Genomic DNA, 26,021 nt, shown 5'->3' with positions numbered 1-26,021 from the left:
AATGATCATAGATTTGTACGGTCTTCAAAAAATTTGGATGACGTCAGGGCGCTCAGCTGAGGGAGCACAAGGAAAGAAGAAAGTTCGTCAAATGTTGTCACCCATCGTCCCGACCGAACACAGATAATAGAGTGTCACATAGGCAAACGACCGAGGCATCATCTACTTGGGGAGACGTGATCCAAGCGGTAGCTAGGCCTAGCCTGAGGAAAGGAAGCCGAACGGCGAAGATGTGTGTCGATCAAAAACTGAGGAATATATGTAGAGTTCGATCGGCCATGTAAGACACCGGAGACGCTACTTGTCCAGTCAGTCGGACTTGTAGCCTCCTTCAACTAGACTTGAGGGGAGAGGCTTGTGATGCGGTGATATAGAGAGGTCCACCTAGCACGGGGTCAACTACCAAGGTGGAGGTTAAAGTCAGGGTGGTCAACACTAGGGTATCAAAGGGTCGAATGGGGGACAATTGCAATGATCAATCGGGCATTCAGTGCCCGACCAGCAGTAGACATATCCGAGCAAACCGCCCGTCCAGCTTGAGGATAATATGATACAATAATCTGACGTTCAGTGTGAAGCAGCGGGACGCTGAGGAGATCAGATAGTTTGTCCAAACGGAGGAGATCATGTTACTACACAGTTACCGTAGGAAAGAGCAAGTGAGGTTGACAATGCGGAGGAGTCCCGATCGAGCGACTACCCCGCTTGGCCAAGCAATGGGACTTGGGCATGGACGGAGCAGAGGAGTCTTGGTCGAGCGGCTACCCCACTCGGCCAAGCAACGAGACCACTATAGTATCTCTCGACATCTTTTTAGAAAATAGCGCCGCTGACACAAGGCGTGGTCGACAGGCAGATCGTACAACGGAAACTTCTACTATTTTGTCAGGGATATGCATGTCCTGTTAAGGTATGGTGTCAGAGGTACTTTCCTGACAAGTTCTTTCATAGGATATATTGGAGAACGTGTCTACGCCTCGAGAAGCATATACGTCACCCACCAAGGCTCTATATAAAGGGGTTTATCACCGGCGAAGGTACGCGAGATTCATTATTTATGCTAGAGTTACTATTGTTTCGCTTTCTTTTACTGCTTCGGTGATTGACTTAAGCATTGGAGGGCGCCGATGACCCCTTCCCTAGTTTGACACTGACATTACTTGTTTTGCAAAGCGGAGTGAGGTCTACAGCCGGTCAACGAAACTGTCATATTCCCAACTTTCCACCTTCTCATGTTCAGATAGGATCAGAGATGATCGAAAGGAGGGGGAGGAGAGAGTTGAGTCTCGAATGAGTTCGATCCGTGCTGGAAGTGTATTCCAAAAAAAATCTATTTGATCGAGAGTGAGGGGAGCTATTAGTTCAGCTATTCAACTTTCTAACTCATCGTAGATTTTATCCGCTAACTATGCAAATTTATTGATTCCTTGATTCCTCAGGAGGGCCCTTTTTTTATTTACCGTATCAGTTCCGAACAGATAATCTCGTGGTCATAAGAATGCATAAAATTAACCTCAAATTATGTACATTCATCAAACTTTAGAAGAGAGTTAGAGTTGGAAATACAGCTCTTTTGCCAATCTATTAGAAGAGTGAGTGTTTAATGGTATCCTCTACTACTACCCCTTGCTTGATAAAGCTCCAAACGAACCTTTGCTTCGGGTAGCAAATGATCAAGTGTTGGATCCTGAACCATGTAGCTTTGCTTGGAAGCCCACTCAAGCACCGTCAGCACCTCAGCCTGCGCCAGTGCCTCGCTATCAGGGACATGGAGGGCGATGTAGCACAACAATATCAGTGCTGCAATCTGGACCAAATGCTCGCCAAAGTAAACCAGCTGCACTAGGTGTTTGGTGCCTCCCGTCTTGATGATTGCCTTGGAATGGTCGAGGTGAAGGTAGTTGTCCGAACAAGCAAATTTAGTCAAGGCAATGGCAGCCTCTTTTGCAACGATAGACTCTGTCTCATCGAGTAACTTCACTAATGGTGCTATGATCCTGGTTTCGGTGGCCCGAAAGGTCCTTGACAAGCAACCCAAAGCGACAATGCAGGGCACGAGGAGGTCATCGTCGGCTTTGTGCACTATCCTGAGGAGTTGGTCGACCACTGCACGGGCTGCAGGTGAACTTGGCTTGAAGGCGGATCGTCGTAGGTCGGAATCCTGCTCGGCGACACGACAGATCTCCATTAAGGCCATAGCGGAATTATACTGTACCTCGTCAGTGCTTTTTTCGATGAGAACTGAAAAGCAGAGGAGAGCTCTGGATTCGGTGACGCTTTTACAGACGGAGGGATTGCCCTTGCAGAGCTGACACAGGGCCTTGGCGGCCATGGCCTTCATGTAGGCCTTAGTGGCGGGGTCCTCAAACTCGCGCCCCTTGATGCTGGCGCCGGCCAAGGAGACAGGGTGGTGTTTGCCGTTGCCGGCGGCTGGGAGGTTGTGGGTGTTGGAATTGGTGGGGAGCTTGTTGGTTTTGGTTGTCATGGTGGACTGGATAACGGAATGCATCTGGTTTTGGTTGGCGCTCTGCTGTTGGGAGGCGGCGGGATGTTGGACGACTGGTTGGTCAGATGTGTCAGGAACGGCGGCAACGGGGTCACTGGAGACCGCGGTGGAAGTGGTGCTATTAGCCATGACGACGGAGTGGATGGACAGCCCCTTGGAGGGGATGGTGTACTTGCTGTGCTCTTGGACGGTCTCGAAGGCCAAGTGGCCTACAAGAAGGCGGACGACGTTGTTCTGCGCGAAGACATCCTGGCACTTGGGGTGGCTGGCGGCGAGCTCCGACACGGACCATGCGACCATGGCCTGGACCTTCATAGGGCCCTCCTTGAGGACTTTCGCGAAAGTAGAGCATACGCCGGCGAGGACCATCGCCTCGACGCTGTCGGGGTAACGGGCGAGGAGGCCGATGGCGTGGGCGGCGCTCTCCTGACCCTCGAGGCGCCCTTCCTTGATGAGACGGAGGAGGGGACCGACGCCGTCCTCCTCAATGATAAGCTTGCCGTAGCGTTCGTTGTCGCGGGCGAGGGAGACGAGGCTGGCGGCGGCGTCAGCACGAGAATCCAGAGAGCCGGTGAGGAGAGTGGCGATCTGCTCCCAGATCAGGAAAAGAATAGGCTCGTTCTGGGCGATGGGGGGAAGGCCGAGATGGATGTCGTCGTCGGAGCCACCGGCAGAGGAAGAGACGCGGATGAGCCAGGAGACGTCGCCGACGGAGTTGTCGAGCTGCGTGGACATCTTCTTGAAAGCGGCGGCGGGGATGATGGTGAAAATGCGGCGGATAAAGCCGTTGGCGCGGCACTTGAGGACGAGAGCAAGCGCCTTGTCGAGCACCTGTTCGGTGTCGTTCATGATGCGGCGGGCCGGCCGCTCGTAGAGTTCCGACCGCGCCGCCTGCCGGAGCATCCCCGCCAACCGCTCCGTCTTTGCTTTCATCTCCATGCACTCCTGCCGGAACGAGTGGGCGTCGTCCACCCACTTGGTCACCTGGTCCGCCAACTGGATTGGCTTCGCCAGTATCTGCTTTACTCCGCCATCGCCCATCATCTTGTCGGCCTCTTCTTCTCCAACTCCCAGAGGAAAAAGATTTCGATAATAATTTTACCAGCAAGAAGGGAACTTTCAACCCTAAATTCTCGAACCCCTTCCTCAATAATAGCGATGGCAAAGCAATGGGAGTTCAATCTCTTCTTTTGCCAAAAAAGAAAAAAAAAATCTACTAAAAGATCAACTTTTTCTATAGAATGCTCTCAAATTCGTCCTGGAAATCGGGGTCGTCGAAATGCGAGTTCTTTCTTCTTCTTCTGCAACTCCTAGCCATCAAAATCATTCAAAAGGGCATCTTTTACTGCCCATGTCGTTCGACTTCTTGCGGCTTCCAAAACTGCAGATGGAAAAGGGGGAATAGGAGAGGAGAGAGACCGTCGTCGTCGTCTTTCTTCTCTGATCTTCTTCCTCTTCCTCCTAGTCTGCCTGCCGTTCTTTGCAAGGGGGTTTTACTGCGACAAATGCTCCACATCGTTCCTATTCTGCCTGATATCTGCAATCCGACGCGCGATGTTTCTAATTATTAATAATAGCAGATGGTCATTTTGCTTCCGTTTCATTCCCAAATTATCGGAAATAATTTTTCATCCCCAAAGTTAACATTTTTGGAATAATTTAGAAGACCATGGGCAGCCATTGGAGACTATTTCAAAACTTTTTTTTTTTTTTACTTTGGAAGTCGATCCTTCCATCGATCAAACATCAGTAAAACGAAAAGAACAGACGACGGAATTATCAATCTATCGATTTTTCATTTTCCGAACATCATTCGAAGACTCAACAGACATGAAGCGGAAGGAAGAACCAGATCCGGAAGTGAATGATCGCCGGATTCATCCCTTATCACGGATCGTCACCAACACAACCCACAACAAAAACGAAATCTAACGTTATTACTAATTGCGGCGGAGGGGATGAAGTTCGTCTACGAGAGCTGGCCGCAGTCGGCGATGACGACGGGCTTCTTGGTGGCACCGCTCTGGGATCCGACCTCCTCGATCCCCTTCACCACGTCCAGCCCCTCGACGACGTGGCCGAAGACCACGTGCTTACCGTCGAGCCACGCAGTCTTTTCGGTGCAGATGAAGAACTGCGAACCGTTGGTGTTCTTCCCAGCGTTGGCCATGGAGAGAACACCGGGGCCGGTGTGCTTCTTCACGAAGTTCTCGTCGGCGAACTTCTCGCCGTAGATGGACTCGCCGCCTGTGCCGTTGCCGCGAGTGAAGTCGCCGCCTTGGCACATGAATCCGGGGATCACGCGGTGGAAGCTCGAGCCCTTGTAGTGTAGCTGCTTCCCAGACCGCCCGACTCCTTTCTCGCCGGTACACAGCGCTCGGAAGTTCTCCGCCGTCTTCGGCACCACGTCGGAAAACAGCTCCATCACGATCCTACCCGCCCGAACGCCGCCGACGGACATGTCAAAGAACACGCGAGGGTTCGCCATCGTCGTCTCAAAAACAGGAGGCGCTGTTCTGATCGGTTCTCACTTGTATTTTTCAGATGAATAGGGCTCATCTTTTATAAAGGCGGCGAGGGCGAACGACTGGACGGAGATATTCTTTAGAAAATATCTGGTCCGTTGAAATGATACGCGTGTCAATATCTTAAGCATCGTAGGGTTTCGAAGGCCGGGAGGAGTCACTACCGCACGATGCCGCTGATTGGCGTAAGCACGTGGTTATCACGTGATTCGAGCATAATCGCCTGGCCTTATTTGTGGTTCTTATAAAACAAAACAAATGGGCAAATTAAAGGTTAAAATCAAAAGTCGTCTCATTTATAAAATTATCATGTGAACATCTTATTAAAGTAATGAACTATCTAAAATACTCTTAATTATCTAATCAATCAGTGGTATAAAAGTTAACAACTAATTTCTACCATAGTCATTTTGTATATTTTAATTTCATTTTTCTGAATAATAATCTAGTTAAAATAATTTAACAAGTAAAGCAAATGATGAAGACTCGAGAGTATTATTATATTGTAAATGAATATTATTTGATTATCATCATCCAAGTAGAAATTAACATGTAACTTCTATAATATGTAGAAGCTAATTTTAGATTGTAAAATGATTATTTTATATTATTTTAATTTTACTTTGAATAATAACTTAATTAAATAATATTCAATAAGTAAAAAAATGTATAGACTCACCCTTATTATATTTTAAATAAATATAATCTAATTATTATTGAGGAATATAGCATGTAGTTTTCATAACATGTAGTAATTACTTACTAACTTCTACACGTTAGAGATATTAGACCAGTTCGGATCCTCTGGACCAAACATCCCTGGACCACCCTTGGACCACAAAATCGATATAAAAAGGTCCTCACTTGTAAGGCACATGCGCGCTGGAAACCCAACTCACGCAGAAACCCCGCAGCTGTAGTTTGCAAGCCCTAGCCTCTCGTCATCATCCGCTGGCGCCATCTTCCACCTCGCCCTAACCTCTCGCCATCATCCGCCGGAGTCATCTTCCACCTCGCCCAAGCCCTAACCTCTCACCATCATCCACCTCCGCTCTCCATCGTCGCCATCGTCCAACTCGCCCACAGATTTCAAAGTCCTAACCCCTCCCCGACGACCTCCAGCGTCCCCGACGGTGCCATCTTCCACCCCCGCGACCGGCGACGCCCTAAGTTCTGCCGCCATTTCTGTGTGAGTTTAACTGTTGATTTGTGTACAGCAGGTTGAAATTTGTTCCAATCTATCCAACTATGTTCCAACTTAGCTCTGAAACACATAGCTTATTTCAGAGTGGAACAGATTGGACTTTAAAGTTATAATAATTACTTAGGCATAATAACAGATTGGAACTTTGAAGTTATAAATAAGCTTATTTCTTTGATATTGTTGTTGAAGTTATAAGAACAGATTAGAACTTGATGTTGAATTAGAATTCAGAGTGCATTAAGAACACTATTGAGCACTCTGATGATTGGAAATAATTTGAATTCAGCACACAACACTAGTTCAAGGCATAATATTATGGAAGACATTAGGCATAATAACTTTGAATTATGCATTGAACTAGTGCTGCACTCTGAATTCAAATTCAACATCAAGTCCCAATCTGTACTCAACATCAAGTTACTCATGGCTGTTTTTAGATGTTTCTACTTTGAGCTTATTTCTTTTTTTTTAAATTTATTTAGCATACAATCTATGAACATTAAAAAATATTTGGACTTAAGTAATTCTTGTTTACTTAATAGGTTGGAATTTCATGCCATCATCAAGTTACAACTCCATCGACAATACAAAATTTGAACATGTACCATGCAGGGTCTGCGGACGAAGAACATTGGTATGTGTTTCTAGATCAAGCAAAAATCTCGAAATGAGGTATTATCGATGTGGGCAGCATGGCTGGCAAAAGTGGGTGGTAGTCGATACTTTGTCTGATGAAGGCAGCAGTGAAATATGTCATGGAATGTTACGAAAAAATAGAGTCAAGGTTAGGTAGCAAACTCATTGCTTCTCGTGGGCATAATCTAGGAAATTCAAATGTACCATCAGTGATCTGGATATTAGTTATAGTGAATCTGACTCTTTTGGATGTTTACCTTATTACTTTGTTAGTTCAGTCTTGTTAATTAGTATTAAGTAATGTTGTTGTTGTAATATGACAAATTAAGTAATGTTGTTATAATATGACAAATTAACTAGTTGTTCTTAACAACCACATAGAGACTTCTCATATTCCTAGAGCCTCCAATAGCGATCCGTCGAGCTCGAATGAGCAACTCTTTCTGTTATTATCTTGTTGTGATTGTGACTAAGAACTGCAGTTCTGATAGAATTTATGATTCATCATGCATCCTGACTGTTATTTATATGAATAGTTTTGTGTTGTTGTGATTTGCACTGTAATCTTCTGTGGTCGAATGTTGTATATCTGTGATTCATCTTGATTTAGTAAACAATGTGTTGTTTCTTCTTATTAGATTTTAAGTTCATTTTTCTGCTTGTTGTACTGTTTTTTGGTCCCTTGCAGGACTAGAAATATATCATGGTAAAATCTTAATTTTGACTATCATTATGAATGGTCATTTATTTTTTACCTCATTCACCTATTGTAAGCTATATTGATCACAAGGAGATTTATGATTGATTTTGATTCTGATTTTTTAATGAATAATACATCTGAATTGTTCATTTTGATAATGATTTGATCTATGAATTAAAATTCTGTACAAATTACAAAGGTCCTTAAAAGTTTCATATATCACAGTTTTATCATTACATATTCAAGATGATGTTTTAGTTGAATTTCTATTACATACATATTTGTTGTAATAGAAATGATCTTTTTCATTGATAGAGTTTGACTGTGAAGGCCATTGCATTAGTCATATATCAATTTAGCACTTCTGAAGCCTGGTGGATCTGATTAATTAGGCGAGTCAAATAAAAGACAAAATTCATGAGGATGTTAATTTGTGAAAACGGAGGAATAAAGTTCATTGTGGCCTAGTCGCGAGCTTGCGGACTGAACCACTGATAAACTATGAGTTGACTGGAACAAATTCTAACGACCCAAGCAATAGAAATGGAGGGCCTTTGAGCCAAAGAAAGTCAGAGATAGATTTTCATTGGTTGGTTTTGCACAATAGAATTAAAGAAGGTAGTTTTTCAAGATTTCTGTGTTTTTTTTCCTATTATAGACATGGTGAAAACCAACACAATTGCTTAGAGGTTGCTTTCTAACCACAACAGGATGACTTTATATTGCAAACTCAATGAACATTTCAATGCAGAAACTCATCAATTTTTTTTTTGCAATCCATTAGTTTTGTGCTGGTCATTAATGAACAAGGCTTTGAGCAAGAGGCTGAAGGGATGAAAACTAATCACACAACAACAAAACTTATTCAAAAGATCGAGCAAACCTAAACCTTCATTCCATTTCGAGTGCTTCTTCAATGCAGAAACTCATCAGTTTTTTTTGCAGTCCATTAGTTCTATGTTGGTCATTAATGAACAAGGCTTGGAGCAAGAGGCTGAAGGGATGAAAACTAATCACACAACAACAAAACTCATTCAAAATATCGAGCAGTCCATTAGTTCTGTGCTGGTCCAAATTATATAGCATAACAGAGAATCAATGTGCATCTTTAACATCAGTTGGGTTGAACTTCAGGCCAAGCTAATATAGCATCTTTAACATCAGGTAACATTGACCTTGTGTTCAAATAAATAGTAAAAACATCTCCATTGCCAAAAAGAGGAAGCTTAAAATGACAAGCATTGTCTTCCTTTTTCGGTGTGGACCTATAGTAACAAGCATGAGCACCGGTTGGTCAAAAGCAAAAATGACTCCTAAAGCATTTGGAACCTGTCAAGAAAGAAAATCATATCAATAGATTAACTACTATTTCAGGTGCACATATAAATAGACATAGACACATACGAGAACGTTCATATCTAATGGGAGGAGGCCGCAGGAGGTGGTCCAGCAAACTGCATAAATGGGAATTGCACCTATAACAGTAAACAACTGTAAACTATTAGGAAACCGAAACAATAAAGGAAGCCGAAACAAACTATTGAATAAATTGCAGCTCCACAATTTTGCCAAAGCATCGGCAGCAAGGTCATTCAATTCTACAATAAAAAAAAATTGAGAACTTATATATCACAACTTTTAAATTGACAGTCTGCAGTGTGAAAAAGGATTAGAAGCACTGCTAGAAACAAAAAAAAATCCTGGACAAATTTTGAAAGAAAGAATTGTAAAATTATGAGATAGAAGTTCAGTTAATAAGTATAATCTGTCAAGAAAAGCAAAAGTACAATGTAGGTCAAATTTGCTCAGAAAGTTCATACAGATTGAAACACCAAGATTCAGACAGATATTATATATTTCAATCAGAATTAAAGAAACTTGTGATAACTAAGATGCATATATACCTGAAAAAGTTGTGATATCAATAATGGTGGAAATTGAGTCTCAGTCATATTGAAACTACCAACAGAGCTACCAATTGTTGGCACAGAATTTATAGACTAAAATAAGAAAATAAAATACAATCTTAGATAGTTATAACATAAATTATCTTAAATTAACATAAGTAAAACAAATATCAACTTGATGATTGATTCGGTCACATTGTACGCTAGCCACGTTGGAAATAGTTTGATCTATACCCTGTGTTATAAAAAAAATAGAATGATTTAAATTATTCAAACTTAACAACAAATAATACCAAATAAACAAAATTTGTAAAGTTATGGAATAGAAACCATTACAATTGATGAAGCTTGGTTTGTTTTCCTCGTTGCTTTTCTTTTCCTTGAAATCTTCTCTAACCCACCTTTCAACCTCTTACCTGACATCGTTTTTTTCTTCATTTTAATCCCTTTTACTCTAGTAGAGTTCCCTTCACCATAATCAAATTCCCAGGATGCTTGGCTCACATTTGATTGTTGAACATTTAATTCATTACCTTGTAATTTATCATCCACCATCTTACACAAGCTCAACATAGCATCTTTAACAAACATGTAAGTGTCATCCCTTTCTGTTGCCTTGGTAACCAATTGAACATTCAACCCACACAACTCTTTGTAGCGCATGTTTTGAAGTACTTTTCGATCCAAACTAGCATTGTTGGTCATTGAATCATTAACTCCAAAATATCCAATTTGTGCTTTTCTTGTCCACCTTTTCAATACATAATCACTTGGGATCTTCATGATATTTTTCCACGTAAATATTTTCAGAATATGAAAACACATAATTCCAGCAAATTCATATTTTCTACAGCTACACTCAATCTTTTTCACACTTCTTATCAAGTGTAACTATATGATGGTTTCTCTTTTTATAAGGAGTAACTTTATATTTTGTAAATGTATCAACATCCTCACAAATTTCTAGATTATTAGAATCATGAGATAAGCACCACTCCTGTTGAAAATACTTGTATACCTCAGGAGTATAAATTTCACTAGCATGCTTTAAAATCTCAATTAGAAACATTAAATAGGGAATAATTGTATTTGATTTGAAATCAACTTTTAATTCTTTATACTGACAATCATCAAGGAGTCTTTGGAAGTGACTGAAGAAGTCTAAATACTTGTGTTTATAAGTGACATACTTTTCACAATAGTATTCATGCTCTCACTTCTTTGGGTTGTAGTCATATCCGCACAAAACATTTATCGTCCATATACTAAAGCTCATTTTTTCTTGATGTTGTACATGCGCCTCAACCAATCATTGTCTTCAAGTGCATACTTGGCTAACATCATATTCCATGCTGAAATAAAATCTTCCTCTTCATCAAAATCATATATACATGAGGCAAAATCTTTAGCAAAGTCTCTAAACATAGAAAAAACTCCACTCAAATGTATGACAGCATTTTGATAAATATGTCAAATGCACAAACGATGATGTGTTTCAAGCCATCTGGAAGCTAACGCCTTTGCCATTGTTGCATCTTGATCTGTGAGAATAGTAGTTGGCTTTTTCTCACCCATAGCTCTAGTTAATGTATCAAATAATCACTCAAAAGTCAAACTGGTTTCATCATATAATAAAGCGACACCAAAAAATATGGATTGTTTATGATGATTGACACCTACAAATAATGCAATTGGTCGACCTTCATTGTTCTTTCTGTAGGTTGTGTCAAAGCAAACAACATCTCCAAAATTAGCACAATCAGCTCTCATCTTAGCATCAGACCAAAAAAATATTATAAATCAAATCATCTTCATCAACTTGGATAGCATAAAAAAAATTAGGATCATCGAACTGTATTTTTGCAGATATTCCAATACACCCCCTGTATCCCCAACTCTCATATTTATTGTTCTTTTGGATCGCAAGTAATTTTTATAATCCTCAGGAATAAATCCTAAATTCTCCCTCCCACCTACTAGCCTCGCCATAAGATCATGAGATACTTTTGGGGGGATTCCCACATCACTTGCCATCTCAATCTGTATCGCTGCAGAAGAAGAAATCTTGCTATGACTTCTATAGAAGTGTGTTTTGCTTGGACTTGAGAGATAATGATTATACTCTTTAATAAACTACACCACAGTAAACTTGTTTTTTTTCTGATTACAAATCTTCATTTAATTTAGTCTCACAACCAAATCTTGTTTCATCACAACTTGCTTTGACATAAAGATTTCGTTTGTCTTTCCTTCTTTTACCTTGGGCACAACAATAAAAACCCCTATCAAGTAATTTACCCGATTCATCCTTGTGGATTCTACCTCTCCTTACGCCAAACCCAACCTTTTTAGCATATGTCAAATAAAATTGATATGCATCTTTTTCTGTTTCAAATTCCAATCTCAATTGTGGTATATCCAAATCTGTTTCAATGTTCAACCTTATACAATTAAACAAATAAAGCAAGATGGCTAAAAAGGGAAATTTGATATAATTAAGCTCAATACAATTCTAATATGAGTCTTGATCCTGTCCGAATGCTGAATCAATGGAAGCTGGGCACGTGGCTGTCTCCGAATTGCTGACGTAGATCTTCAACCTGCCGTATGGAACTCCGGCGAACCTGCAAGGAAGTCGGGCCGGGAAGGGGTTCCCGGCGACGACCCTCCGACGCTCAAGTCAGGCAGACGAAAAATAAGAAAGTGGCTCCCAGGATTAGAGATTTCATACCTCCGGTGAAGTCTAAGGGCTCTTATATAGAGCTATGGGAGCTTGGTGCACACAAACCGAGGTGTACACGTGTCCTATACCATACCGCAACATGGGCTTGTCAGAAGAGCATGTCTGACGCCACACTGCTACAGTCTGAGCGTCTCCTTGATGGGACAGCAGAACCCTTTGTCGTACGATACTGAGTATGACCTGATCCTCGAATATGTCTGTTGTCAGCAACAGGGGTTACTAAGATGACGTCTCCACTGTCCCACACTTTTTGACTTCCTCTTCCCGGATCAACCATCAAGCCGCTCAGCCAGAACATTCGTCTTTGATCTGGCGTAGGTGGTCGTCCGTCCGGGAAGGTTCAGGGTCGTCGCCTGCTCGACTCTCATAGCCTGACACCCTGGCCGAGCAGGCAGACTGCTCGGCCTTTACTATTGCCTTGTACTGCGGCCGAGCGGACTATCCGCTCGGCCATATGATTTTCTTCATTGGAAATCTGGACTCACGGCCAGATGGTTGTTCTCTCGGATGAAGGTAATTGCCTAGTGATCGACATGTCCCGCCCGCTCGTCGAGCCCATGGGGTTGACCCCCTTTGACTGTTAACCTCCACGTGTCGTTGACCATTCCCTCATGAGGGCCCCCCGGCCTTACCACCGGATCACTTGCCTCCCCCTCAAGTCTAGTCGAAGGAGGCGTCAAAGTCCGACTGACTGGACTGCCGGTCTGATTGAGTAACGGCCGCTAGGCCGGCCCCGGGAAGGCTCATCCGCTCGGCTCACACTCTTCATTATGCCCGTTCGACTCTACCAATGGACGGATGGTCAATGCTGATGCTTTCGGTATCCCCTCGGAATTCGTGCCAAATCTTCCGGCCGGAGGGTTTATAGACGCCGGTTCATCTCTCGATTTTTAACGTCGGAGCTCGACGGTCTTCCGGCCGGAGGGTTTATAGACGCCGGTTCGTCTCTCGATTTTTAACGTCGGAGCTCGACGGTCTTCCGGCCGGAGGGTTTATAGACGCCGGTTCGTCTCTCGATTTTTAACGTCGGAGCTCGACGGTCTTCCGGCCGGAGGGCGTCTATCGATTTTTAACGTCGGAGCTCGACGGTCATCCGGTCGGAGGGTTTATAGACGCCGGTTCGTCTCTCGATTTTTAATGTCGGAGCTCGATGGTCTTCCGGCCGGAGGGTTTATAGACGCCGGTTCGTCTCTCGATTTTTAACGTCGGAGCTCGACGGTCTTCCGGCCGGAGGGTTTATAGACGCCGGTTCGTCTCTCGATTTTTAACGTCGGAGCTCGACGGTCTTCCGGCCGGAGGGTTTATAGACGGCGGTTCGTCTCTCAATTTTTAACCTCGGAGCTCGACGGTCTTTCGGCCAGAGGGTTTATAGATGCCGGTTCGTCTCTCGATTTTTAACGTCGGAGCTCGACGGTCTTCCGGCCGGAGGGTTTATAGACGCCGGTTCGTCTCTCGATTTTTAACGTCGGAGCTCGACGGTCTTCCGGCCGGCGGGTTTATAGACGCCGGTTCGTCTCTCGATTTTTAACGTCGAAGCTCGACGGTCTTCCGGCCGGAGGGTTTATAGACGCCGGTTCGTCTCTCGATTTTTAACGTCGGAGCTCGACGGTCTTCCACCCGGAAGGTTTATAGACGCCGGTTCGTCTCTTGATTTTTAACGTCAGAGCTCGACGGTCTTCCGGCCGGAGGGTTTATAGACGCCGGTTCGTCTCTCGATTTTTAACGTCGGAGCTCGACGGTCTTCCGGCCGGAGGGTTTATAGACGCCGGTTCGTCTCTCGATTTTTAACGTCGGAGCTCGACGGCCTTCCGGCCTGAGGGTTTATAGATGCCGGTTCGTCTCTCGATTTTTAACGTCGGAGCTCGACGGTCTTCCGACCGGAGGGTTTATAGATGCCGGTTCGTCTCTCGATTTTTAACGTCGGAGTTCGACGCCCTTTAAGGCTAATTTTGACCCTGCCGTTCGGCGAAGCTATTTGCATCCTTTTATCATTTTGCTTCCTGCATTACAAGGACCTAGACGACCCACAACATATATAAAATTACATTTAGCGCACCTCTCATCCAGCTCGGTACGGCTGGAAATGATTCGCGCTCCATGGTCTGTCCAGCCGTCGTCCGTCTTCATCCTCCAAATAATAAGCACCCGAGCGGAGCTTCTCGATGAATTTGAAGGGGCCCGCCCAAGGAGCTTCCAGCTTGCCAACGTCGCCGACCGGCTTTACTTTCTTCCAGACAAGGTCGCCAACCTGGAATGCTCTGGCCAACCCTGCAAGCAGACGCCGCTCGGACCTTCGCGACGTGTCTTTCCTGCCAGAAGTATCACAACTTCTCCCACAGACGGCGCTAAATTGATCCTGTCCGAATGCTGAATCAATGGACGCTGGGCACGTGGCTCTCTCCGAATTGCTGACGTAGATCTTCAACCTGCCGTATGGAACTCTGGCGAACCTGCAAGGAAGTCGGGCCGGGAAGGGGTTCCCGGCGACGACCCTCCGACGCTCAAGTCAGGCAGACGAAAAATAAGAAAGTGGCTCCCAGGATCAGAGATTTCATACCTCCGGTGAAGTCTAAGGGCTCTTATATAGAGCTATGGGAGCTTGGTGCACACAAACCGAGGTGTACACGTGTCCTATACCATACCGCAGCATGGGCTTGTCAGAAGAGCATATCTGATGCCACACTGCTACAGTCTGAGCGTCTCCTTGATGGGACAGCAGAACCCTTTGTCGTACGATACTGAGTATGGCCTGGTCCTCGAACATGCCTGTTGTCAGCAACAGGGGTTACTAAGATGACGTCCCCACTGTCCCATACTTTTTGACTTCCTCTTCCCGGATCAACCATCAAGCCGCTCAGCCAGAACATTCGCCTTTGATCTGGCGTAGGTAGTCGTCCGTCCGGGAAGGTTCAGGGTCGTTGCCTACTCGGCTCTCATAGCCTGACACCCTGGTCGAGCGGGCAGACTGCTCGGCCTTTACTCTTGCCTTGCACCGCGGCTGAGCGGACTATCCGCTCGGCCATATGATTTTCTTCATTGGAAATCTGGGCTCACGACCAGATGGTTGTTCTCTCGGATGAAGGTCATTGCCTAGTGATCGGCATATCCCGCCCGCTCGTCAAGCCCATGGGGTTGACCCCCCTTTGACTGTTGACCTCCACGTGTCGTTGACCTTTCCCTCATGAGGGCCCCCCGGCCTTACCACCGGATCAAGTCTTATTACCTTCATCAATATCATCAATGTCACCTTCCTGACTATCTTCATTTCCTTCAAAATTCAAACGACGACAACTTGTAGATTCACCCTCCATGATAATTACTTTGATCCTGTAAAAAAAAATCAATTTAGGGCAAAAAAAAAACAACCACAAAAGAAACATCTAAAAACAATCATGAGTAACTTGATGTTGAGTACAGATTGGGACTTGATGTTGAATTTGAATTCAGAGTGCAGCACTAGTTCAATGCATAATTCAAAGTTATTATGCCTAATGTCTTCAATAATATTATGCCTTGAACTACTGTTGCGCGCTAAATTCAAATTATTTCCAATCATCAGTGTGCTCAAGAGTGTTCTTAATGCACTATGAATTCTAATTCAACATCAAGTTCCAATCTGTTCTTATAACTTCAACAGCAATATCAAAGAAATAAGCTTATTGATAACTTCAAAGTTCCAATCTGTTATTATGCCTAAGCAATTATTATAACTTCAAAGTCCAATCTGTTCCACTTTGAAATAAGCTATGTGTTTCAAAGCTAAGTTGGAACAGATTGGAACAGATTGGAACAAATTTCAACTGTTGCACACAAATCAACAGTTAAACTCATGCAGAAATGGCGGCAGAACTTGGGGTGTCACCTGTCGCGGAGGTGGAAGATGGCGCCGTCGGGGACACTGGAGGGCGTTGGGGAGGGGGTAGGGGCTTTGAAATCTATGGGCGAGTTGGACGATGGCGGCGGCGGACAGCGGAGGTGGATGATGGCGAGAGGTTAGGGCTTGGGCGAGGTGGAAGATGACTCCGGCGGATGATGGCGAGAGGTTAGGGCAAGGTGGAAGATGGCGCCGACGGATGATGGCGAGAGGCTAGGGCTTGCAAACTACAGCTGCGGGGTTTCTGCGTGAGTTGGGTTTCCAGCGCGCACGTAAGGGTGTAATCGAGCCGAGCCGAACCGAACACTTGGATGTTTGAGTTTGGCTCGTTTATAATCGAGCCGAGCTCGAGCTTTATTTAACGAATATATTCATGGCTCACGAGCTCATTCGAGTTTTTATCGAGCCTAAACGAGCTTAATAAATATAAATTATAAATTTAAATATTCATTAAAAAATAAATTATATATCTTTAAAAAATTATAATATTCTTGTGAAAATTTATAATTTTATTCTAATAAATAAATTTAATATATTTGTCCATGTTTTTCATAAGTAGAGTGTAAAATCTATAAATTTAATATCAAAACTATTATTTTTTTTATTTAAAAGTTAATTTATGAGCTTAACGAACATGTTCACGAGCTAACGAGTCAAATATTGTGAAGCTTGAGTTTGGTTTGCTTATCTTAACGAGCCTCATTAAACGAGCTCAAACGAGCTTTTATCGAATCGAGTTTCGAATAACTCACGAACAGCTTGACTCATTTACACCCCTACGCGCACGTGCCTTGCACGTGAGGACCTTTTTATATGGATTTTGTGGTTCAAGAGTGGTACAAGGACGTTTAATCCAGAGGATCCGAATATTAGACAATAACTTTTATACCTTTTAAAAATTACTTGTTAACTTCTATATATATTGTAAAATCCACCTGATAACTTCTACCACTATACTAAATTCATAAATATTTTTGGTATAAAATTATAAAAGGGATGACCATTTAACTTCTTTTAGAAAAAGAGACACTAATGCCACGTTTCACTTAATTTAAAACGCCATTCTAATTTTAGCCATTTAAACATGCTGAAGCAATTTTAATGTATAATTAATTAGGAAAAAAATACTTTTTATCTCAAAAAAACAATTATTTTATCTTCTCAAAAATCCGATAGGAATCAGTTTACAAACTAAAACTAAAATTGGAGAGAGATTTGATTTTGTTAGTTGTAATTTAGGTAATTTAGATAAACCACCTTATGAATAAAGATATTAAAATAGAAAAGTAATATCAAATTTGAAGTCAATCTTGTCTTTTTTTTTAAAAAAAAAAAAAGTATCCATTTATTGGTTCAGCAAAAAAATAATAATTTTGAATTCGAATTTATTTTTAGCTAATTTAATTTGGTGTGATTTGATGAATTTTTGGCATTCTAATTTTAAAAATATCAAAACATCTTTCCTCATCTTTTATCTAAAACTATAGCAATTTTAACTCAACAAAAATTAAAGCTAGAACAAAATTGCTACAAGATTGAGATTAGTACAATAATACTGAAAAAAAATTTACAAACAATAATTTTTTTAACAAATTAAAAAACATTAAGTTTTAATTAAATAAAGATAAATTTATTTTATAGTGTATCTACTTTTGACCATAACGGCATAATATTAAAACAAAAGTATTTTGAGAAAAATAAATAAAACGAAACGCGATTGATATTTTATAAAACTTGGGGCGTCATTTCCCACTCGAGCTCAGATTCTGAAAGGAGGTCCACAAAATGACGACGCCTATGAAGATTTTTTTTAAACATATAACTATTTTAAACGATGGCATATCTATCAATAGACTGCATTTTCTCCCATTATCGAATGGTTTACACGATATTCTAAGATTGAACGGAGATGAACCAGAAGACAAACTGAAGAAGCGAGATCCGGAAGTGGATGAGATCTCCGGCCACCGCCGTGATCCCTACCTTATTGCGGATCATCAACAGCACGACGAAAACGGAAGAGTACGATACTGCTAGTTGTGGTAGAGAGCGAAGACGACGATGCCGTTCGTCTATCAGAGCTGACCGCAGTCGGCGATGACGACGGGCTTCTTGGTGGAGCCGCTCTGGGAACCGACCGCCTCAACCGCCTTCACCACGTCCATCCCCTCCACGATGCGGCCGAAAACCACGTGCTTGCCGTCGAGCCACGCAGTCTTTTCGGTGCAGATGAAAAACTGCGAACCGTTGGTGTTCTTCCCAGCGTTGGCCATGGAGAGCACGCCGGGGCCGGTGTGCTTCTTCACGAAGTTCTCATCGGCGAACTTCTCGCCGTAGATGGACTCGCCGCCAGTGCCGTTGCCGCGGGTGAAGTCGCCGCCTTGGCACATGAACCCGGGGATCACGCGGTGGAAGCTCGAACCCTTGTAGTGAAGCGGCTTCCCGGACCGCCCCACCCCTTTCTCACCGGTGCAGAGCGCACGAAAGTTCTCCGCCGTCTTCGGCACCACGTCCGCATACAGCTCCATCACGATCCGCCCTACCGGAGCTCCGCCGACGGACATGTCAAAGAACACACGAGGATTCGCCATCGTCGCCTCGGGTAGCAGATGCCAAAAACCCTCGCCGAAAGATCGGTTCTCGCTTTGCTAATTTGGGACATTAGGGCTAGTGTTTTTATAAAGACCGCAAGGGCGACGATCGAAGGAGATATTCTTTTGAAAGGATCCAGGCCGTCGAAGATAGACGCGTGTCGAAATCGTAGAGAGGGTAGGGTTTGGGACGACCAGTGGAGTTAGCTGGTGGGAATGGATGCCCCTCCCTTTAACACAGGATGCGCACACGCACATGATTGTCACGTGAATGGTGGGGGCGGTGATAATCAAAAAAGAGATACCCAGGAGACTTTAATGCAAAATTATTTGCAATTTTCTGTTATAACAATTTAGCTGGAATCCAAATAACCAGAGAGTGGCAACAATATTTCGGGGGAAATCGACCCTAAACTGCTTTCTGTTGTAACTACCATGGCATTGCGAATTGATATCACTGCAAATATCACAAAACTCTTTTTTAACATATTTAACAAATATATGAAATTTAGTGAGTTAGACCATCACAACAGCGTGCTGCTGCCAATTCACCCGAACTTGGTCTTCTGTTTTTGTTTTTCCCTCTTGCAACGTTTTGCCACCTCTAATGGGGGAAACGAATACAATGTAGATGTTGTGCAAATGTAACTAAATTGCAGCGCAGGGTATCCAACACACAGCTCTTCGTTCCCATAAAGCTATGCTTCGCAAAGGACAACTAGGGTATCATCACATTAGACCGAATTTGCTGACTATGCTTAATCCAGAATATAACCAGAAGCATTTACGGCACCGAAGACTCTTTATGGTTTCGATGAGCATTATGGTCTCTTTTTTTTTCCTGGAGTCCGTCGACTGCAGCAACACTAGCCTGTTCATTCAAATTTTCTGCCAAGCGATGGTGTAAATCCTCAGCTGGGTTCCCAGTTGCTAGTTCTTGTGAGACTTTACATTTGCGGATGATGAGGAAGCATTAGCAATAAGTTGCCGATGTTGACGAACCAAAATTGGGTGATAGGATCCGCCTTGCATCTGTACAGAAAGGGGAGGAGAGAGAATTGAAGTCCGAGCACTTTGGACAGGAGGAGCAGAAGAGTCATGTAGCCGCTCATTCTGTGGCACTCCGATACCTGCAGGAGGGCAGTAGTTAGCATAATGAGCTTGCCAGAGCTGTTGCTGCTGGTATTGTTGTAGCTGTATATTGCTGATGGTGTTGTCTATTTGGTGTCTATAGAATTGATTTCCGATAAAATGCGGTACTTGTAGTTGCACCTGGATACAAAAAACAAAAAAAAAACAGTTAAGTTCCAAAAACAGTTAAGTTCCGATAAAATGATCTTTTTTTTACCTGTTGAGCGGCTACAGGTACTAGCTTTTCTGAGTAAGGTAGAGGATAGGGAAAATTAGGGAAAGGAAATGGCACAAGGGAATGATGTGGATGGGTATGCAAATAGGGGGAATGAAGCTGAGCGGCAGACTTGGCTCCATCGACAGGACTTACGGTATCACCACCGGCTGACAATGAGAGAAAGTCGTAGGCCTGAAAATCAAAGCTGAAATCTATTAGGTAAAGTACATCTAAAATAAGAACAACGATAGCCAGAAATTACCTGTTTTTGTTTGGCATCTACTAGGCCAGAATATTGGTGGGTTTGCATCAAGCTACTATTACAGAAAATTCCATTTCTTTCTTCGTTCTTATTCCTCTCCAGTACGGAAATAGAAGCAGAAGCCCTGCCACTCAATCCGCTTTGTGAGCCAACTCTCACATTGTTTGCTGGTCCACATGATTTTGTATACTCACTTTGCTTAGATTCATCACAAGTCAACAAAAGTTTCCTCTGTCTCTCCTTATCCTGATAGCTTTTGATATTATGTCCTATGAATACATGAATGGCACACTTCTTCCACGTCGACATTGCAGTAAGAGGAACCTGCAGCGAGAGACACTACATATCTGCATAAAAATTCAAGACTAGGAACTAATGAAAAGAAAGAATCGCAGAAATGACTAGTATTTTGGAAGTGGCAAGATTAGACAATCCAAATAAACATTTGCCAGGACCGAAGTATGAAAACTACAAAAATAAAGCATTCAGAAAAATGACAATACACAAAAAAGATAGTCTAGCTTCTCCTGAAAAGAAAAAAGAAGAAAAAAAAAAACAAAGAAAGCCAGACAAGTAAGAAAACTACATATCTATTCAGTATAACTTTCAAAAGTTTATACAATTGCAAGGTGTCAGTTAAACCAGTATAAGCCATTGGAAAAAAAAAAATTAGCCATCAAATGGATAAGTTCAAACTAAGTTACGGAGGTTTAAAATACAAAGGAATCTATAGAAAATTGTCTTTCTTAAGCATGCATTTATTACCTTCTCAGTTGGAAGTTCAATTACTCTAGAAGAAAGTCCAGTGATACTACTCACAGGACCAGGCCAGACAGTAGAATTGCTTGATTGCTGGATGTTTGATGGAGTTGCTGTAAAGTGCATTAGGAAGTTATTATCAATTGAATCATAGATCAAACTAATTAAAACTTAAAACATTCTCAATTATTTGTGTTATAATGTTATTGGGAATCAATTCACTACCTACATCATGCGCACACTTTACAATACTTCCATTGTCACACTCAACTTGCTGAACTTCATTTCTTAGGGTAGTAGATTTGACACATCCATTCTAAACATAATTAAGACAAATTAGTGCATTTCACAAGAAAAAACATCTTAACTCAGAGAATAAGTATTACTTGCTGCACTTCATATTTGCATGAAGAGTGGGTTTCAGTAGCATCAGCCTGACCCGGTTGTATTACTCTATCCCTAAATTTTTTTAAAAAAAAGGTGAATTAAATGTTATGCGTTGTCAACCAAACATTATGCACAAGAACATAGCACAGATGGAAAAATCAACCTATCTTCAGTACAGCAACGAAGTAGGACTCCTGGATGGCTGGAAAATTTCATAAATGCTGTGGAAGGAGTATTTTCTGGCGGTTCATTTTCAGTCAAAATGAGTTCAGGAGTTATATTCAAATCAGAATCAACAGTTTCTCTTTGGCCAACTTCCATGGACTGCTCAGGAGCATGCACTTCATTTTTTGCATCTTCTAATGGTTTCTCCATGCAAGAAGAGGTATTTTCATTGGGCAGGGATTGATGCAAAAGATTTTTATCCACTTTCGAACCTGTTCAATCAGATACAATGCAAAAAATATTCCAAGAGAGAAAAAACAAAAGAATATACAAAAGTTGTAAGATTCACCTTTTGAACAATTAGCCAAGTAAACCTGGTGTCTATCCAGTGCTTTACTGTCTTCCTTATATGCAATTTGCTCACCTATCGGTAGCATTCTGGATAGTTCACACAAAGCCTCAATAACAAGCTCTTCATCCTTTGTAAATGCTTCAAGCAGCTACAGAAAAAAGAAAATAAGGATGAGATATACCACTAATTATAAGTTTTAAACAAAAAAATTCTACCACTATAAACTGACCCCATTCTGCTTCCCTTCCCTTCCGCCACTGTTTGGTAACCCCTGAAGTCTATTAGAAGTTCGATAGTGTTTCTTCTTAGCATTTGGTATCGTGAGAGATAAGGGCCCTCTGCTGCGTGTATTCATAGCTGAAGCAAAAAAAAAAAAAGATGACGAACTAGTGTAAATTAACCTGAAATAATATAAGCAAAAAGACACAAGCTATATAACCATGTCATGTTTGGTACTATTTCACAAAAGGAAAGGCAAATAGTTGCAGAAAGGTTCTGAGAAACTAAAAAACTTCAAATGACAATAGAAATTGTCTGAAAAATGATTTCTATATGATTCTTAAGTAATAACCAGAGATAAGCATTAGAAGTGACTAACAAACAAAAATTAGAAAATGTTGCTAATCAAGCCCAAACTTTCAAGTATTCTGGTTCCACAACACTTGCAAAGAATGTGGACAATTTCACAATGAGTTTGGATTGCAATGGAATACAATGTAAAATGGACTCCATGTTGATTATGAAGAGTATGATCATGACAATTTGACTGAAACCAAAATTTAGTGCTACCATCTGCGCATCTCCTCAATAGCATCTCTCACAATGAGGGCTCTCTTGATACATCATTTACATTCATAGTGTCAATATAAAACTCGCTGATACACTTTATATGGTTCTCTATATCAAGTGGCCTTGCCCCCGGGGCAGGGTTGAGTTGGCTAATGTGGAATAGAGTTGCTACCATAGGGTAAGGGTTCAAATCTCAGCAAAATCGAGGGAAAAAAAGCCCTCCTCTGCATTGGCCAACTACAACTTCCTAATTTACCTCCTCACAATGGTCGTGGGGCAGACCGTGTGGGGCCGTTAGGGTGGCAGATTCCACCTTCTTGCTACCATCTATATCAAGCGACCTTCAGCAATAAGCATACCTGGACTGGAACAAATAACTGTCAACCTATGGTGCCTTCTAAACATATCTATGTTTTATTTACTTGGTGATCTAGCAATGAAATTGTTTTCATCTGCGCATCTAATCAAGCTGTCTTATTCAGTTTCTGTTATTTAACCATTGATTTTTTTCTATGGATAGGATTGGAATAAGAGTGCAGTCAAGCCTATCATTACTTTTCTTTGTTCTTTTGTTCCTGAACTTCGGACATATCTGCCCCTCTTTTTCTACCGTTTCATGCCCCTCTGGAATCATATTTTTTGATATGGTCGTGTGATCCAAAAAAGGCATAATTTTCACAACATATTACCTAAAGATAACTGTTGCGCACACTTTTCTTCTTCCGAAAACAATAAAGCAACAATAAAAAAATAGTAAATTCATACCCGATCTCAGTTTCCTTGGAACAAGGGCAAGATCAACAGCATCATTCTCCTCAGCAACCTTTTGAAGCAAAACAATCAGCTAAATAAACACAACTTAAATCAGCGCAAAAGGCAAAAAAGGATCAAACCTTTCCACGCAGCCTTTCTTTCTGTCTACTAGGTAGACTAGTGATAGAAATGGTATTAAGCATTGGTTGGAAAGAACCTAGACCCACTTCTTCAGACTCACTGCTGCCTGTGTCGCCAGAGGCATCCTTATTGCTTGCTTTCCACCTGGAAGCACTAACCATTTCCTTCTTCCGCCTATCCATAGGCACACTACCATCCACTCCATCTCCCAAACTGCAATCACCGTAATCATTTGAAACTGCAAATATGTAACAAAACTTAAATAAATTAGGCATAAAAATACCCATCATACGAATGAAGGAGGATGAGAGCATGGAAGAGGACAAAGATAAAACAATCTAGCACACACAATGTATGTCACAGTGGTAAACACAAGACAAAACAGTTCCTAGTTTTTATTAATTTATTTAAATAACAACAGCTAGGTCCCTCCCCGAGTAAATTGGATGAGGGACCGAGGGCAATCCAGGGAACTCCAAAGGGAAAGCGTACAAGGTACCGGTTGGAGAAGAAGAGCCCATTGGCTGCTGTCGCGCTGCGGGCGAGGACCGATTAGCCATGCTTCTTCCACGCACCAAACCTCGCGATCCCTCCCTGTCCTTTGATTCATCCATGATCAGACGGCTAGATCTTCTTCGTTCAAACCTCGTCTCGCCACTATGGATGACCCAAGCCTACGAGAAGAGATTTTTAGCATCCTTCTGTTTGCCACTTTGTGATATCCACTGTAGATATGCCTTCAAGAAACTAGATAGTCATATTTAAGACAGAGAGAGAAAAACTTTGTAGGGTAAATAAAAACAGAATATTGGCTGTCAAAAGCTACTTGTTTTTCTTATTTTTGAACTAAAAGAGAAATTTTTATTTGAGATTAATCGCAGAGTTCGAATTTGGCGAGAAAACCAAAACCTGGAACGTGTAATATGCTACTATAATCGAAAAATTAGGAAACAAAGATTGAGAAGGAAGGGGAAAAAGGATAAGGGAGATGGAGACAAAAAAAACAAAGATAAGCAACAAAGAGTTGGGGATATAAAAAGCAAGGGGGAAAAAAAAAGGAAACGAGAGCTTCATCCTGTGAGCCCAGAGGAATCGGGTTCCCAAATAAAGCACCGAATAAAAAGAGGAAAGGAGGAAGTTTTGCCCCGGACATTTATGGGATCATTCAAAAAAATACGAAGCTGGAAGATGAACACGATGAACAAAAAAACAAACAACAAAAACCACCGAACTCCGACCTAAACCTCCATCATTGTCACCATAGAATGAAGTCCTTAGCCGTACAATTAGGTCAGAAGAAAAAAAGCCGACACATCCGAAGAGGTCCTTCGCAAAGTTCCTAACCACGTTCTCCTCAAGATTACTCAACCCAAAATCAACTCCATTTCCCAAGAAACAAACGATTAAAAAGAAGACAAATAGTTGTTAGAAAGAACGAGCAAAAGCCTCAACACGACTATCGAGACTCATTCGTCAAGATTCAGCATATCCATTTTCCACGCAGAAAAACTCGGACAAATAAAGGGTAAAACGCAAGAAAACTGAGAGCAGAAAGTACCAAAGACGCTCTCTCGAATCCGACGCCGACCACAAGAAACGAAGATTCTCGCTCGGTTTCTCGATTCCGGTCCTCAATCCGATTCCATCGAAGTTAGAAACCCGCCGCGAAGCGATGCAAAGGGACAGACAGATCGAAGCTTCTCCTCCCTCTTCACCAACAACAACAGCGGCCCGATGCTTCTCCAACGGCCCCTCTCTGCCTTGTCTCTCGCTCGCTCTCGCTCCACTTTATCCCCGTTTCTTACCCTCTGTTTGGGAGGAGGTGAGTAAAGGGGAGGGAAAGATAAACATGGGTAAAATGAATTTTTACCCTTGTTTGGGAGAGAGTGAGCTATGAAGGGGAAGGGGAGAGAAGGGTAAAGCTTCCCCTTGCATGTTCGGGAATAAGCGAAATTCCTTACACCCCAAATTGAGGTGTAAGGAAGGGTAAGGAGAAATTATTACAATTATATCCTTATTTATTTTTTCACATGCAGATTTATTAAAAAAATAAGAGGATATTTTTATAAATTTATATATTTAACCTTCATTCCATCCCTTTCCTCTCACATAAACTTTCCCTCCCTTTCAAACAAGGACAAGATCAATATATTACTTTCCCTTCCTTCCCCTCCCTTCCCCTTCCATCCCCTTTCATTAATGAACCTTATCTCACCTCCTCCAAACAGAGAGTTAATCCCCCTTCCTCTCACATCATCGGGCTTTAAAACGAGCACGTACCTCACCATCACTGATCCGACGGACCAGATCCATAGGCCGCCATCCGACCGCCAACATCGGAATCCCACCTGTCTATCCACGTAGGACCTGATCTGCAGT

At 42.3% G+C, this 26,021-nt stretch overlaps 4 protein-coding genes across 9 annotated transcripts; all 4 read right to left on the bottom strand.

The window, feature by feature from the left end:
* Positions 1–1,571: 1,571 nt before the first annotated feature.
* LOC122011192 lies at positions 1,572–4,054 on the bottom strand. Its single transcript, XM_042567607.1, has one exon. The coding sequence runs from the start codon at positions 3,548–3,550 to the stop codon at positions 1,601–1,603; it is 1,950 nt and encodes a 649-aa protein (XP_042423541.1). The 5' UTR covers positions 3,551–4,054; the 3' UTR covers positions 1,572–1,600.
* A 225-nt stretch (positions 4,055–4,279) lies between these two features.
* Positions 4,280–5,065, bottom strand: LOC122037975 (peptidyl-prolyl cis-trans isomerase-like). Its single transcript, XM_042597488.1, has one exon. It carries the CDS (start codon positions 4,992–4,994, stop codon positions 4,476–4,478), a length of 519 nt encoding a protein of 172 aa, XP_042453422.1. The 5' UTR covers positions 4,995–5,065; the 3' UTR covers positions 4,280–4,475.
* Positions 5,066–17,935: 12,870 nt separating this feature from the next.
* Positions 17,936–18,761, bottom strand: LOC122037976 (peptidyl-prolyl cis-trans isomerase-like). The gene has a single exon (XM_042597489.1). The coding sequence runs from the start codon at positions 18,684–18,686 to the stop codon at positions 18,171–18,173; it is 516 nt and encodes a 171-aa protein (XP_042453423.1). The 5' UTR covers positions 18,687–18,761; the 3' UTR covers positions 17,936–18,170.
* Positions 18,762–19,352: 591 nt separating this feature from the next.
* Positions 19,353–25,454, bottom strand: LOC122037974. Of its 6 annotated transcripts, none has more exons than XM_042597483.1 (13): positions 25,201–25,454; positions 24,135–24,389; positions 23,642–23,880; positions 23,514–23,571; positions 22,189–22,316; positions 21,957–22,107; positions 21,606–21,879; positions 21,442–21,514; positions 21,281–21,371; positions 21,062–21,168; positions 20,297–20,620; positions 20,035–20,226; positions 19,353–19,958 (listed from the first exon to the last, which is right to left on the bottom strand). In XM_042597483.1, exons 2-13 carry the CDS (start codon positions 24,250–24,252, stop codon positions 19,617–19,619), a joined length of 2,097 nt encoding a protein of 698 aa, XP_042453417.1. In that variant the 5' UTR covers positions 24,253–24,389; positions 25,201–25,454; the 3' UTR covers positions 19,353–19,616. The 6 variants fall into 6 exon arrangements, with proteins under 6 accessions (XP_042453417.1, XP_042453420.1, XP_042453418.1 ...); XM_042597486.1 differs by having other exon boundaries at positions 23,642–23,855; positions 24,135–24,379; XM_042597484.1 differs by having other exon boundaries at positions 24,142–24,379.
* Positions 25,455–26,021: the final 567 nt, after the last annotated feature.

The sequence above is a fragment of the Zingiber officinale genome, chromosome 1A, assembly GCF_018446385.1.
Source record: "Zingiber officinale cultivar Zhangliang chromosome 1A, Zo_v1.1, whole genome shotgun sequence".
NCBI classification, from domain to species: Eukaryota; Viridiplantae; Streptophyta; class Magnoliopsida; order Zingiberales; family Zingiberaceae; genus Zingiber; species Zingiber officinale.
This window is presented reverse-complemented; position numbering and strand designations above follow the sequence as displayed.